General features: G+C 39.8%; 1 protein-coding gene across 4 annotated transcripts in view; it reads left to right on the top strand.

Annotated features, from left to right (window-relative positions):
- BASP1 (brain abundant membrane attached signal protein 1) overlaps positions 1-13,822 on the top strand; it is a 48,838-nt gene extending 35,016 nt beyond the window's left edge. For all 4 annotated transcript variants that reach the window (XM_065667571.1, XM_065667575.1, XM_065667573.1 and 1 more), the window contains exon 2: positions 12,204-13,822. In XM_065667571.1, coding sequence (XP_065523643.1) covers positions 12,213-12,944 — 732 coding nt within the window. In that variant the 5' untranslated portion in view covers positions 12,204-12,212 and the 3' untranslated portion in view covers positions 12,945-13,822. The remainder of the gene's footprint in view (positions 1-12,203) is intronic.
- The last annotated feature ends 650 nt before the right edge of the window (positions 13,823-14,472 follow it).

Here is a 14,472-nt window from a genome sequence, read left to right as displayed (position 1 = left end):
AATATACCAGAAACTTAAACCAGGGGAATATCATCTTACTGCTCTAGGGTAGCAGTCTCACCTGGAGAAGACAACTCTTGCTCCCAACAATCATGTGATTTAGGGATATGAGGTTGGTTCTTTAGATTTGCAGAAAGATGCAGAGCTGCGACGGGCTTCACACATGAAGCTAAGTGTAAATAGCAGGGTTTGACAAAATGCAAAGGTGTGATGGTAGTTTTGCAGTACTTATCTATGTTGTCCTGAATAAAGAGAATAAATTCTTCTATATTTGATTTCTATGTTTGAATGAAGCAGGTTATGTCAGATTCTGTCAGAAGTGTGTGATACGAGAGAAGTTTGCAGTCACTGGCAGCTGTCATGAAAAGACCCCTGTTTGTAACCCCATATATTCATGCAGAATAGACTTTGAAAAGAAACCTTGTCTTAATCATTCCTTTGCAAAAGCTAATAAATACTTAAATAGAAAACTTGCCCTTTTATAGTGAAGAGTTGCTGGGCTGAAATTGGTAGTGAAATTGGCCATTTATGGAAAAAAGTTTTTTATTCTGTTTTATGTCTACATCACAGAATAAGCTTAACTATGGCATGGCTTACCAGTTATCTGTGGTTAAAAATAGAAGAAATACAAGAGAGTAAGAGATTGTGGTAGGTAAGAGACTTAAATGAAGATTTGGGGTTGCAAACACCCTTAAAATAGTTATGTGTTTCTTGAGAAAAATTCCTTGATACCGGCTCACCTTAATAATTTCTGAAATAATATGAGACCACTGAAAGTAATATTTCCAAATATGGATATGAGACTTTTATGCACTTGAATCATATTTAGATCCGGCCCCCATTTGAGACGTGTGAATTTAGTGCTTGACTTGTACATGTGGGTGGATTACCCAGAAGACTGCAGTGAGCAGCCCTGTATACATGATTTCTGCAGAGCCTCTTGGCTTGTGACAGCCAGCATTTTGAAGTTCATGAAGCACAGCTCCCTCTCCCCATCCCCCAAGCAAATGAATTGCCAAACCCTGGGAGACAGAGCTGAGGCAACAGGGCTGAGGCACTCATTCAGTTCCCATTCCTTGATGAGATCTCGTAGCGGAACGCAGGGCCCCTGTCCCACCAGCTGACCTGCTAGTGAAAAGTAAAAAAGTCCCAAAGAAATAGGGAATAGATTACCAAAAACTCAGGAAAAGTTGGGAGCCAGTTAAAAAAAAAACTGTTACTGTTGGGAGTCTTGGCAGCTGTGTTCTGTTAGCAGCTTTAAAATGAATTGATATCCTCTTTCTTCTAAAACGTGGACATCCTGGGTCATGGATGGGTTCCATGTATGTGCTACATGGGGGACAGCAAAATGGGATGCCAGTGCTGGTTTGAAACATGGTCTACTAATGAAGCCTATTAATGCTGAAAGGTCTAACAGAACCTTCCTAATGGTATTTTTCTTTTTGTTTGTGGATCTGTGTTGAAAAATGAAAACCAATTTTCCATATTTCTCAAGTCTCCAATGCTTTGATAGACTTATTTTAATCCTGAAAAAGCTCAGTTAGACTTTGATGTCTCCCCGCCTTCCTTGGTTAGAATAAATGGTTTTTCAAATAGTCATGGACTGAAAGCTCTTTAGACTGAAGGAGCGATTCTAAGAGTTCTCTATAAATAGCTTTCCATGCAGCATGTGGACCTTGGAAAGTAAGCTCTGTTCTATAATATGGTCTGAGTTGACCAAAATTGCAAAATGGCATACATACAGCTGTGATGGAGGGCTAGTCTACATCAAGGGTAATACAATCTAGAGGCAACTGATACGCATTCTGAACTGCAGAAATTGAATTGTGGCCATATTAAGCATTAACTGCATTCGCTGACACAAAATGCAAGTCAGTGCTCAGGTGAGAGGGAGGGAAAGGGACTACGTCCAACTCCATAGCTACCCCTGCAAAGTTATTTTTCTTTTGGTTTCATTTGCTGAGTTTAAATTTGATAGCTCTAAGATGGACAGATTTCTTACTGATACTTAAATGGAAAAGAGAAACAAGGTATTTTACTGAAAGGAGATAGGCACCTGATGACCTTTCCTGATTCCTAGCTTTCATTTCATTCCTGCTGTATTATTTTTTCTTTTTGGGTAGCTGCTAGCTTGGAATGGTTCTGGCTGAGTAATTATTAAATCAGATTTCTGCCTTTCCTGGTTCGAACGTAAATCTCAGTGTAATTCATGGATTGCACTAGCTGCTCACTTCTTGACAAATGGACTTGTTAGCCTCCAGTTATATGCAACCTTCCCTCTAGCAGAGCTGGTCAGCCAATCCAATATAATCCGAACCAAAACCAAGTAAAAGAAAGGAAGAAAGTAAGTCAGTGAACCTGTCAGAATGAGAGTTAGGCAATCTAGATCTGGTAGTCTTGAATCCAAGGCGACATATCTTAACACATGACATGTGTTTATTGCCTGGCAGAGCTCTTACTTTGGGATTTTTAGAAACACTTAATATAGAAACACATAGAAACACATCATCCTGTTGGGACACAAGACAAAACTCTCTAATAGAGATCGGTTTTATTCTGCAGCCCCCTCTGTCAGCTTGTAACACTGAAACCGAAAAGCAAATTCTGCCTCTTTCCTTCAATCATCTATGGCATACTCTGAATACATGTTAATTTATTACCAAAATGTGTCACTGAAGTAGCATAATAGGCTCCACATGACAGCATATGTATAGTTCTTCCTCTGGATCAAGAAATACAGCTCTTAATGCTCAAGTTTTGGAGAATATTGCCAGTCAGAATCAGAGATTGCCTAAGACAACTTGGTATTCTGAACAGCCATTAGAGGAGTGTAAAAGAGTAGTGGTGAAGAAGATGGAGAGAGACATTTGTAAGACACAAATAAAAATCAGCTGCTTAATGCTTTTTACTTGCCAGTGATTGTTGTGTACTGATTCTGTGTTATTTTGATAATCCTCCCCAGTGACTAAGTAACTGGTAAGCCTGGTCATTTGAAGGTACTGCTAGTTTGAAAAATGAAGGGGGAAAAGGGAAAAAAGTAAATATCCAGCATATTAAATAAGACAGAGAAAGTCTGCAACATGAGATTTTCTTTTGTGTTATACGTATGCTGTTTCAAAAAACCCCACATATTGTGCTTGTGTGAGAACCAGGAAGTGAGAATGACCAAAGTGACAAACTTAATAATACAGACCAAGCTACAGCCTTGTAGAAAATGTATGTGCACAAAGGAGTGTCCAGAAACAGGAATGTAAAGTTTTCCAAGATGCTGAGTTTTCATGCTTACATTTCTCTCATTTATCTTGAGCATGTCTTTACTACAAGACATTATTACAACAGAGCTGTGAGAAGCTGAGAGCTGATAAGGTTCTGACACTGATACTGTAGTCACGAGGAGGAGTTTTTTCTTAGCAACATGAAAAATACTTGTAATTCAGCCCAAAGTCTTGCAGGTTTGATTATAGGTAGTTTTGATACGCAAAACAGGACTTGACTTGTATACATTGACTTCAGTACGGAATTTTTAGTTTAAAATGAAGCTCTGTACACAAGACTAAAAGTCAAAAGTTATTACTTCAAAGAGAAATTCAGCACCTCTTCAGGAAGTCAGTGTAAAATACCCTGTAAGTGCTGTTGAGGTAGTTAAGTGGGTTTTGTGTTTGCTGCTTGCAGAAGTTTAGATTCCACCAGAGGTATGATGTGTAGTACTGTCCTAAAGATGTAAGTGTACTTAGCTTTCTAATGCAATGTTAAATTTGCAGGTATTTTCAGAATAACTTTCCAGTTACTAATTTAACTGTCATTAGCAGTGGTGTATTAACTAGACAATGAAATTGGTTTAATCCTGTGCTCTTGCACATACCTTAATTTCTGAGGGATGCTAAATTCAGGGCCCAGGTTATCGGGAAGGCGGGCATGTCACCAGTAACTGAAGCAGCTGGATGTTCTATGATGGAGATTAGGGAGAAGAGAACTGTGGATGTTTACTTAAAATCAGCCAACCTCTTCTAATGTCAAAACGCGAAGCTGTACCGTGAAGCGGTACCTCCTGGAGCATCAAGTGGATGTGCAATTATTTCCTTTAGAGGAAAGATAGTGAAAGGCCACTGCTGCAGCTTAATGTAGAGCTGAAATGGATAAAAGCAGATAGAGGAGGTGTTAATAATGTATCTTAATGGAACGGTAGTGGAAGAAGTAATGGAATGAAGAAGTCAACAACAAATACTTCATTTAAATTGGTAATTTTTTGTTTTGCTGAATAGAATAGATACTGTATATTTTGAAGGAAGTGTTTGCAATGTTCTCAGAAACAGCATAGCAAGCATCACAGTGGTGAGCACTGCTTTATGTGGATGGCAGCTGGTCTTACTTCCCTGTTGTACTCTTTGCTGTGGTGTAATTGTGGAGGGAGTCAAGTGCTGCAGTCAGAAATGGTGTGCTGCAGTCCATGTGGGTTGTATTTAAAATAGAAAAAAAAAAAAGATAATTGGATTTTGTTCACATTTATAAACATGGTTTCATTGCCTGTAGGGAGGGTGTCATGCAACCTGAAGAAGGAAAATACATAGTCTAAGGATTGCCATGATCTATCATAGGCTTGAACTGTCAAGAGTTCTGTTCCTAGCCATAGGATGTTTTCTTATGCCAGGGTTTATGTCCAGTGCTTTTTCCAGTGAGCAGCAGCAAGAGCACCCCAGAGATGGGAAAACAAAAAATCATGAAGAATTTAGCTTTCACTTGGAGAATACATTTTCAAAATAAAACTGATAGTTCCAAGATTTCAAAGTTAATGCATCTGTTTCTTATAGCACACTACCTTACATTCTAAGGACTGTCACAAAATTGATTAAAACTAGTCTGACCAGTGAAATGGGCATTAAAGTAATACAAGGTTTTTAAAGTATGGAATGTTAAACCGATCTAATGTAAATGTAGATGCCGATAAATAGTTATCTCCAGTGGCAGTTACCTAGTTAAATACCCTAAGGCCTTTTTCAAAAAGTGAATGTGGCTCTCCACGTTCTTGTTAAGGAAATGGCAGGTAAGTTATTTATGCAAACAGTAACTGAAAGCTTTGCTATTGAATAATATACATAAAAAAAGGATTGTACAGTAATTTCTTTCGTGGTATAGAAAGCATGAATTTGAAATCTCTTCATGTGCTTTATACTGTATGTTCTTTGTTCAAGTTGAGACTAGAGAAATAGAAGGTATAGGTGTTAGGCTTGAAAAAATTCCCTTTCTCAGAGAGCAGTCCCTCCAGGAATGAGGTCTTCCCACTTATCTAGGATGGTAGTGGGGAGAAGGCTAATGTTTTCATTGCTGACTAGCATCTGACTGTTACATTTTTGGAGTGTCTCTTTTGGAGGGACCCAAACCAGTTCAGATGTCTGCAAGCCAAGCATATTTGTGGTATTGAGATCCATGATAAAGATAGAACTAGAGGGGCAAAATTCAAGCAAAATGTGAGTTAAAAGGAAGTCATCCCATTATCTGGGCTTTTATCACTTTGTGTGTTTTTGTAATTAGGCATGATGGTGGTGTCTTAGGTATTTGAGGGAGGCAAAAAGTGGTTGGCCATAATTGGAATAATATGTGTGGAATCTCGCCTCTCCCTCGGTTGGGCAAGTTCCTAGGACCTGAACAGTTTGAAAGATGTGGGCAATAACCACCTCTGAAATTTGCACAGTTTCCTATTTAGGAACTTTATTCTAGGATACAGGTTAGAAAACTTTAGCTAACGTAAAATATTTATTAAACAGCTTCCTGGGGAGTCATGCACAAACCTCAAAGTGATGTGGCAACTTAGAATAAGGAGGAGGAACATGCTTATATTTTTGGCTTAGCTTTTTGGGTTATTTTAAAGCCTGCAAACTGTTTCTACAAGAGGTGTTCTTGTAAAATTCATCTCAGTCTCTGCAAAACAGGTGTTTACAGCAGAGTTTCCCCTTCCAACCATGTGCCTAACAATAGTGTGATTAAGATCTCAGTCTGGGGCAGACTGACTTCTGGCTGCATGTGTGTACCTGCACGACCATGTCTGCAAGCTGCTTTTATTATTCAACAAAAAGAACATATGCAGTTAATCTGAATATAGGTAATATGCTTTGAACATTAGCAGGGTCTCCAGTCTGTAGGAAGGCTGACAGACTGAATGGGGCAGCATTTCTAATTTAAGCAGTCAGAGCTTGAGTCAGAACTCAAGCCTGATCAACACGTACATGGCATCATGCAGCTTCTGTGTTGCTCTGTTTTTCATATGGCTTGAGTTTCTGTTACAAACAATGCAAAACAGCCTTGGAGGAGCTGCCAGGGATAAAACTGGAGGCCCTGGAAGTTTTATTTATGCTGCTGGTCAATGTAGTGTTGTGTTGGAAAAAAACCACATGTGGCGAAACAGTGCAATTCTGATTTGAAACCAGAAATAGGAAAGTATCGCATTATGTTAAAACCAAGATAGATCAGTTGTAGACAATTGTCTAAAGAGAATAGGTGTGATGTTATTTCTATCCACATTAGCTGGTCTAATAAAAGATATTATCTCAACCTACAAAGCACAGCTTTGCCTGGGGTGAGGGGAGTTTGCACACAGCAGAGCATTTCTTCCATGTTGCTTGCTGATTCAGGAAGGCAAGACTGGTCCAAGTTCTGCTCATGTTTGCTGCAAGATGGCTTGCTAATGTAGCTGGAGAAGCTAATGGCATATCAGCTTAAAGAAATGAGGTATGTTATGTTCAAGAGCACAGTCCTACAGAGTGGCTCTGCAGCTTCACTTAAAGTGGCTTTAATACAGGGTGACACACACAGAGACTGCACAAGGCAGTACCTTGGTGTGTTTGCTTTTGCAGACTCTCCTACAGCTAAAGTAGTGCTGGTATCTGACCAGAATCAGGCTGGGCAGTGTATCTTCAGTCACTATGTGTCTCCAGGTTCTTCAGTTGTACAGTAATCTAAGTCAGGAAGATGCAAGTCCAAAGTCTTTGAAAGTTGCTTTCAGTGTAACCCTCAAAATCTTCATCAATCTTTGATCAAATAATGGACAAATTGTATTTTTACTTAGGAATTTTGCTCAGCTAGTTAGCTTTTTTCCTACCTAGAGTGCAAAGATGAATTATATGTGTGAAATCCTTGTGGTTTCAGGTTGTTATTAAATGATTGATAATTTTGGCAAAACCTTTGCCAGTAATGAAACTGCTGGTCTTTGTTCCTGTTCTGTTCTTGGAAAAATAGGCTTCTAATTGTTGAATCAATACGTGTCAGAACTCAAGTATTTCACATGAATCTTAGTAATATCTCAGGTACAACTTTTTAATTTGCTCTCAAATTAATTGTCATGTGATTATTAACTTTGTGGAGAGAGTGCTTTATTATTATTATTATTTACGCTTCTCAAATGAAGCAGTTACTCATTCACAAGTTCTTAAATAGCTAGGCACAATTTTATATCTGCCTGCAGTATGCTCAGGTTGTTATAACTGTCATAATTGGCATGTATTAGCAACTGTCATAATTCAGATATGTTAATGACAAATGGCCCATATGCCACAGACATCTTCTAACACTCATCTGGTAAACTGATTGACCTGGGCTGGAGAGATAGGAGTGTCTCTGAGTGTATGTATGTGTGTAACTGGCAGCATGAAATTGTACTGCATATTTTGAGAACTAGTAAGTTTTTCTTTTTCTTTCATAAAATCTTTCAGAAACTGTGTCTGGAAATTCCTTGTTGCCTTCAGTTCCTGTATATCTCCCTTTGTAAAAACTTGCTTGTTTTTTTTGAGGGGGGTTGTTTTTTCATTTGTTTGTTTTTAAACGGAGGTGTAGGATGAATCAGTGGGTTTCAGAGATATAATGGTTTCTTCAAGATCTTTTTATTTATTTTGAGCAGCTGGGGGTGGGGCAGTTTCTGGGATTGGTATTTCCTTTCATTTGGAGTGTTGAAACCCTGCCCCGGGAGGTTTGTGGATTTTACAACACTTGTCTGCAGGAGATGTGCGATAACTCATGCCTGGGAACAGGCTTGTGCAAGGGCTACTTTGGCCTGACCCACCACATATGCCTACATTGCGCTGAAGGCAGTGGGATTTCAGAAGTTACCTATTGTCTTCCTGAACTGGTTTTTCTGGAGGTGGGCTGAGCTCCCCACACTTCACATGAAGTTGAACAGGAGCTTTGGAAGCTTAGCTTTGGCAATCAGACTACGGTATTATACAGGTGATATTTCCTGATATACTCTGTGCTGAGAATGAGGGTGATAGCCAGTCCATTCTTGTAAAAGTCAGACCCTTTCATGGAGTGTGAAAGTGTATGCTAAATGAAACATTTAGAGATTTATAGGCATGTAAGAAATCTACTTGGACAGACAAAAGAGAGATAGAGTCTAATTCTAGAGACTATTTAAATATCAAAGCATAATTTGAAATACAAAACTTCAAAACAATATTTCTTTTCCCAAGCTGTATGAATTTGTACTGCCTGTGTTCCAGGGACTCATGTTCATGGGATCAGCTTAGTCTTCAGGTGTAAAATCTGAAATGTTCTGTGAGTTCTTTCTCTTGTATTATGATATTATGGACATTAACTCGTTTTTTGACACAGTTATCTCTCAAAATCCTGGTTATCATGAATATTGAATTTTCTAAGTCCTTAATGTGCTCTAGGTCACCTGTAGACATGATATTTTGTAATGCAAATATAGTCAGATTATTTCTTTTACATAATAAGAAAGATAGCTATGTAAACTCTTCAGTTCTTAATGAGCACAATGAACAACAGCACTTTGAAGCTGGAGAAATCCTTGCGCTTGTTGAAGAAGTCTATCTCAGTGGTCTCTGGATCTGTTTCTTCTTCCATCAGAAGAGCAGTATAGTCAAAGAATACTGAGCATACCGAGAAGTGCTGTATTTAACCTTGCTCTTCTGAATCACTGGTCTGCCAAATGGTTCATCAAGGTTCCCTGAAAATAGCTGATAAATTGCAGCTTCTCATATGAAATCTGCTTCTAGGCAGTCTTGCTGTAGATCATTCTTTATCTAGTAAAGAAAAGGCACATTAAGTGCTGTGCCATTTTACAGGAGTGGTGCTCAGCAACAATATTTTAAAGGATCTTCCTTTTGGACACACTTGCTACAAAGTGCTTTGCACTCAGCTGGTAGCCTGCTAGTACTAGTTCAAAATCACTGCATGTCAATTGTAGTGAAAATAACTAAAGCCATACTGAGTTTTGGTCTGTATGGCAAGTATTTGTAGGCAACTTTTTTTTTTCTGGATCTGCCATTCATAATGTGGATGCAGTGGTCTAAGTGGCTTGATCTACGTAACACTTTTCTTCCAGGTAGAGCTGGTTGTAGTTTTTAAATACTTTTTAAGGCCTGCTTTGTGTCTGCTGCACCCTGAGACTCCATGCACTGAATGGTATAGAGCTGTGCTTCAGGCACAGTTGGGGTGGGACAGGGACCAGATCAGCATCTCTTTGAGGCAGTGGAGCACGTGGGGGGCTGTTTCTGGAGATTGTGACGGAAGAGACCAGATATGTTATCGGGAGGCCTGGGAGACAAAGAGGAGTAGTATTTTGTAACTCAAACATAGGGCGAAAGGAGCATTGTAGCATTGCTACCTGCAGGGCTGGGCGATGACCATGATAATATCTGTGCTTTTGCATGATAACCTGGCATAGCTATTATGATGACGATCTAGGTGTCTTTGAAATAGGGAGATGTGAGATGCAGGGTCACAAAGAATGAATCTATTCTGCTATAAAGTAGTTGAAACTTTGATGAAATGTGGCAGTCCATTTGTAACTGCAAATATTTACAAACAGGTCATAATGATAGTCTGAGCCTCTTCCATCTTCTGCTTCAGTATCTTGAGCCAGCTGGCTGTGAGGAAAATTGAGACACAGCGATTTCACAGTATACCTCCAAGCAAAGACAGTGCATGTCTCTCTTCATAGTTTGGGAGCACATTTCACATATGCATGCTTCTTTGCTTATTAAAGGTCCTTTTGCCATAAGCATTCTGTAGCTGTACTTGGGGTTAAAAGCTTTTTGTGGAAGAAAATAGAAATTGTGGTGAGTTACTTCTATCCACGAAATAGCAAAACCTGGAAAAATGAAAAAGACACAGCAAGTGCAATTATGCTCACAGTACCTGGGCTTTGCCGGGAAACAAATACAGGCTTAAATAAGGATTGGAAACTGTGATACACACATGACTTCAATACAAATCCCTGATCCTGCTGACTTGCAAAAGCCTTTTCAAAGTATTTGGTTGTAACTGTACATAAACAGTAAGGTGGAGCAATATTTATGGAGCATGAAGAAGCCTGTAAATTTCTCAGATAATAAACTAATGTCCATAGCCTGCCCTAAATACCTAAAAAGCTGGTATCTCTGCCATGAAGGTAAAGATTAGATTGCTCAGCTGCAGCTCTGTGGAAGTTAATCCTTTTATTGCTGTTTGCCATAAAATTCCAGACAGCAAAGCAGTGTTCCGGTAACATTGCACTGCCATTTTGCAGGGCTGTGTGCTAACCCTTCAACAGTATTTGCAAGTTGGTTTTTTTTTTTTTTTTTTGAAAGCTGAAATCAGAAAAGTCTCTGCTGACCATAATATCATGTTTTTGCCTAAGACACGTGGAAGTCTGCTGCTGGCCTGTGACTTGGCCTTGTATCTGTGTTAGCAGAAAATCTACTGAAAAGCAGCTGGTTCTTAATGGTATTAAAAATGATTTAATAGTCTTCTATGAGCGCTCTTATGAATCTTTACTGGTTTGTAGTCACAATTTTGTCAAGTGTTTCAAAAATATAGGGCCTGTGTATCTATCTGCCTTTGCAAACCAGAAAATTAGAATGATTCATCTCCCCCGGAGAAGCTCTTAAATTAAACATTTGTTTGACAGGACTTCGAAAAAATAATCTTCTCCTATTTTCAGATAGTACAAAACTAGGATTTTTTTTTCCTTAAGCTTTCATTGACTATGAATATTTGTTTTAATACCAGCAGTATAATTCTTTAGCCGTAGAGGTTTTCCTGTTCATTAATGACCCAATGTGTCTGTGTCTCCTGTTTTAATAGACAAAATTTGCTTTGAAGTACTGTGAAGGATTTTGTATCTTCTTAGTTAAAACTCCCACATGAAGGGTATATAAATACTAATATGGTTACCCACGTGCTCAACTTCTTTTAAGCATCTGAACAGTGTACCTGATTGATTGTCATGCTTGAAAACAGTGAACAGAAGCTACAAAGCATGCATCCCTCTTGTCTCTCCCCCCAACAATTTTTTGTTGTGTCCTGTCACATGCCACATCTAAGTTTGCAGTCAGCAGTGCCCGTATTTGCTTCTGTTGTCTTACGCAGTCGTCTCAGGCTTGCTGTGTTTCATGCTCCGTGTTTCCCGTCCTGCTGGGGAGGGTTGTGGGGTACTGCTGTGTGTAGGAAAGTGGGGCTCCTGGTGAGTGATCCCCATGGGAGCTGTGGGGTGGGAAGGGGCTGGATGGGAGTCTGTGCATAGGGACATCCTATAGACAGCTACTCCTGCCTCTGGTGATGCTGGAGGGTGGTATGGGTGATACATGTTCCTGGCCTCCAGGTACCATTAGCCCTGCACATAGGCTGTATATGCAGTGGGAGCTGGCTGTGTGGGTAACAGGTGGTGAGAGTGGAGTGAGTAGATGCAGTCTTCTGCATCTCACTGACTCTAGGCTTGCTTTGATTTTCCCAGATCTTAATAAAAAACTTGTTGATAGCCCTTGCTAGAGTGGTAGTGGACTTTGTGTTAACCAGGGGTGAATGCCAAGAACGACCAGTCAAATTTGGTTGTGCACAACCTGAATATAAATATGGCTTTTTCCTGCTTCCATACCTTATATCCATTTCTCAGGACACAAGAGATTGTGGTGTATATTAGTCCTCCATCATCTTGTTACTCCCTCCCCTCCTTCCTCCCTGAAAGGTAACCGAGGTTAAAGGGGTTCAGGGAAGGAATGTACATAGGGGGATGTAGCAGAAGGGAGTTTGCTGGCTAAAGTGCTGCAGGGCTAAGAGGGACATAAACTGATAATGTCTGACCAAACCTGATATGGTCTCCTTTTGAGAAGCCAGCATCTGTTTTAATGTTGCGCCTCAGTTGATCTGATTTTGATTCTCTTGGTAATAAATACTGGGCTTTCAGTAACCACCTCTTCTCTTTTCTGTTACAGAGCTCCAACATGGGAGGCAAACTGAGCAAGAAGAAGAAGGGGTACAGTGTCAATGATGAAAAAGCTAAAGACAAAGACAAGAAGGCTGAAGGAGCAGCTACTGAGGAAGAGGAGACTCCAAAGGAGGCTGCAGATGCCCAGCAAACTACAGAGACCACAGAAGTGAAGGAGAACAACAAGGAGGAAAAGGGTGAAAAAGATACTCAGGTCGCTGCCAATAAGACAGAAGAAAAAGAAGGGGAGAAGGAGAAACCAGTGACCCAGGAAGAAACCCAGAAACCAGAACCAGAGAAGTCAGAGGCTGTTGTTGATGCGAAAGTAGAGCCACAGAAGAGCAACGAACAGGCAACCAAGCAAGAGGAGCCGACTGCAGCCTCTGCTCCTGCTGCCAGTAGCGAAGCGCCCAAAACTTCTGAGCCTAGCAATGATGCAAAAGCTTCCCAGCCTTCAGAAGCCACAGCTCCCAGTAAAGCAGATGACAAGAGCAAAGAGGAAGGGGAAGCCAAAAAGACTGAGGCTCCCGCAACACCTGCAGCCCAAGAAACTAAAAGCGAAGTGGCCCCAGCTTCAGACTCAAAACCTAGCAGCAGCGAGGCTGCGCCTTCTTCCAAGGAGACCGCGGCAACAGCAGCACCTAGTTCCACTGCTAAAGCCTCGGACCCTGCAGCCCCACCAGAGGAAGCGAAACCTTCTGAAGTTCCAGCGACTAATTCGGATCAAACCATAGCAGTGCAAGATTAAATTGGACAGCCTGTTGAAACAACCACTTAAAACAACCTGTGTCTTTTTTTTATTTTTTCAGCTATACTAACTCGTTTCAGATCTGAAATAACAAATGTGTATTGCCCAGAAAGAAAAGGAGAAAAAAAGAAAAGAAAAATGAAAAGGATGTCCCATCAAGTTGGGAGGGAGGGAGGGGGGAGAATCCAAATAGTATTTTTGTGGGGAAATATCTAATATACTTTCTGCCAACTTGACACAAGTCCTGGATTTAAAAAAATAAAAGTAGAATAAATGGATGTCTGAAAGTACAGCACATCTTTTGTATCTGAACTGCTGTAAATGCATTCCACCAATGTATCAAAATCTTCTTTTTGTTCTGTAATGGGGTTTGGGAGTGATGCGTTTGATTCTGCCCACTAGGTTTGTGCCAAGGCAATCAGATCTTTATGAAAGCAGTATTTTCTGTGTTTTTTTTATTTACAGCCTTTCTTATTTTGATATTTTTTTTATGCAGTGGATGAATGCCAACTTTCAGACAAAACCCACTTAGCTGTCCACATATTTCTCAATGCCAATCCTCCAATTCTTCCTCTCCAAATATTTTTTGGGAGTAAAAAACATTCTCATCCTACTTAGCCTACCTAGATTTCTCATGACGAGTTAATGCATGTCCGTGGTTGGGTGCACCTGTAGTTCTGTTTATTGGTCAGTGGAAATGAAAAAGTCTGCGTTCATTGCAGTTCCAGTTTCTCTTCCATTCTGTGTCACAGACACCAACACACACTCATTGGAAAACAAATGAAAAAACAAAATGTACAATGGATGCATTGAAATTATATGTAATTGTATAAATGGTGCAACAGTAATAAAAGTTAAATAATTTAAAAAATATAAAAGTGTAAAGACTGATTAACTCTTCACTTTTACCCTTGGGAGCTAGATGAAGGAGATCCTTAAGCTCAGAGAAGAAGTGTTAAATCTGGGGCTGTTCACTCTCCAATTTTTAGTGAAGTAGAGGCAAAGAAAGAACCAACAGTCTCATGATCTAGAAACATACTGCCATAAACTGCTACTTCAACACCCACAAGCATTCGCAGGTGAGGCTGGAAGAAATCGTGAATGAGCAGCACATCTTGTATATGTTTTATCCTAGGCAAAGTAGAACTGGCTTTTGCCTGCCTTAACATGTGAAAAAAGTGGTCTCCTGTGATTCCAAAGAGCACGCTGGCTGAGTTTTAACTGAGAGTAAGACAGTGTATTTGACAAGCTGATCTTTTAAAATGAGGCAATTGAATTTAATCCTAGTCCTATTAAAATATTTCTAGAGCTGATACACTTTGTTATGAGTTTAAGCTAGCATGAGCAACATTTTTCAATAGTTTTGCTTGTTTGCCCCATTTTTATACAGCAGAACTGCTGAATAACTGCAGTTTCTGCTGAGTGGTGTCTTTAGTGGATACAGACAATTATTTCAGTGCTGATCCGTGGATTCACAAAAATAGTTAAAAAAGTGTATTTGGTTTGCTCATTAATAAACTCCTAGTCT

Source organism: Lathamus discolor, chromosome 2, assembly GCF_037157495.1.
Source record: "Lathamus discolor isolate bLatDis1 chromosome 2, bLatDis1.hap1, whole genome shotgun sequence".
Classification (NCBI taxonomy): domain Eukaryota; kingdom Metazoa; phylum Chordata; class Aves; order Psittaciformes; family Psittacidae; genus Lathamus; species Lathamus discolor.
This window is presented reverse-complemented; position numbering and strand designations above follow the sequence as displayed.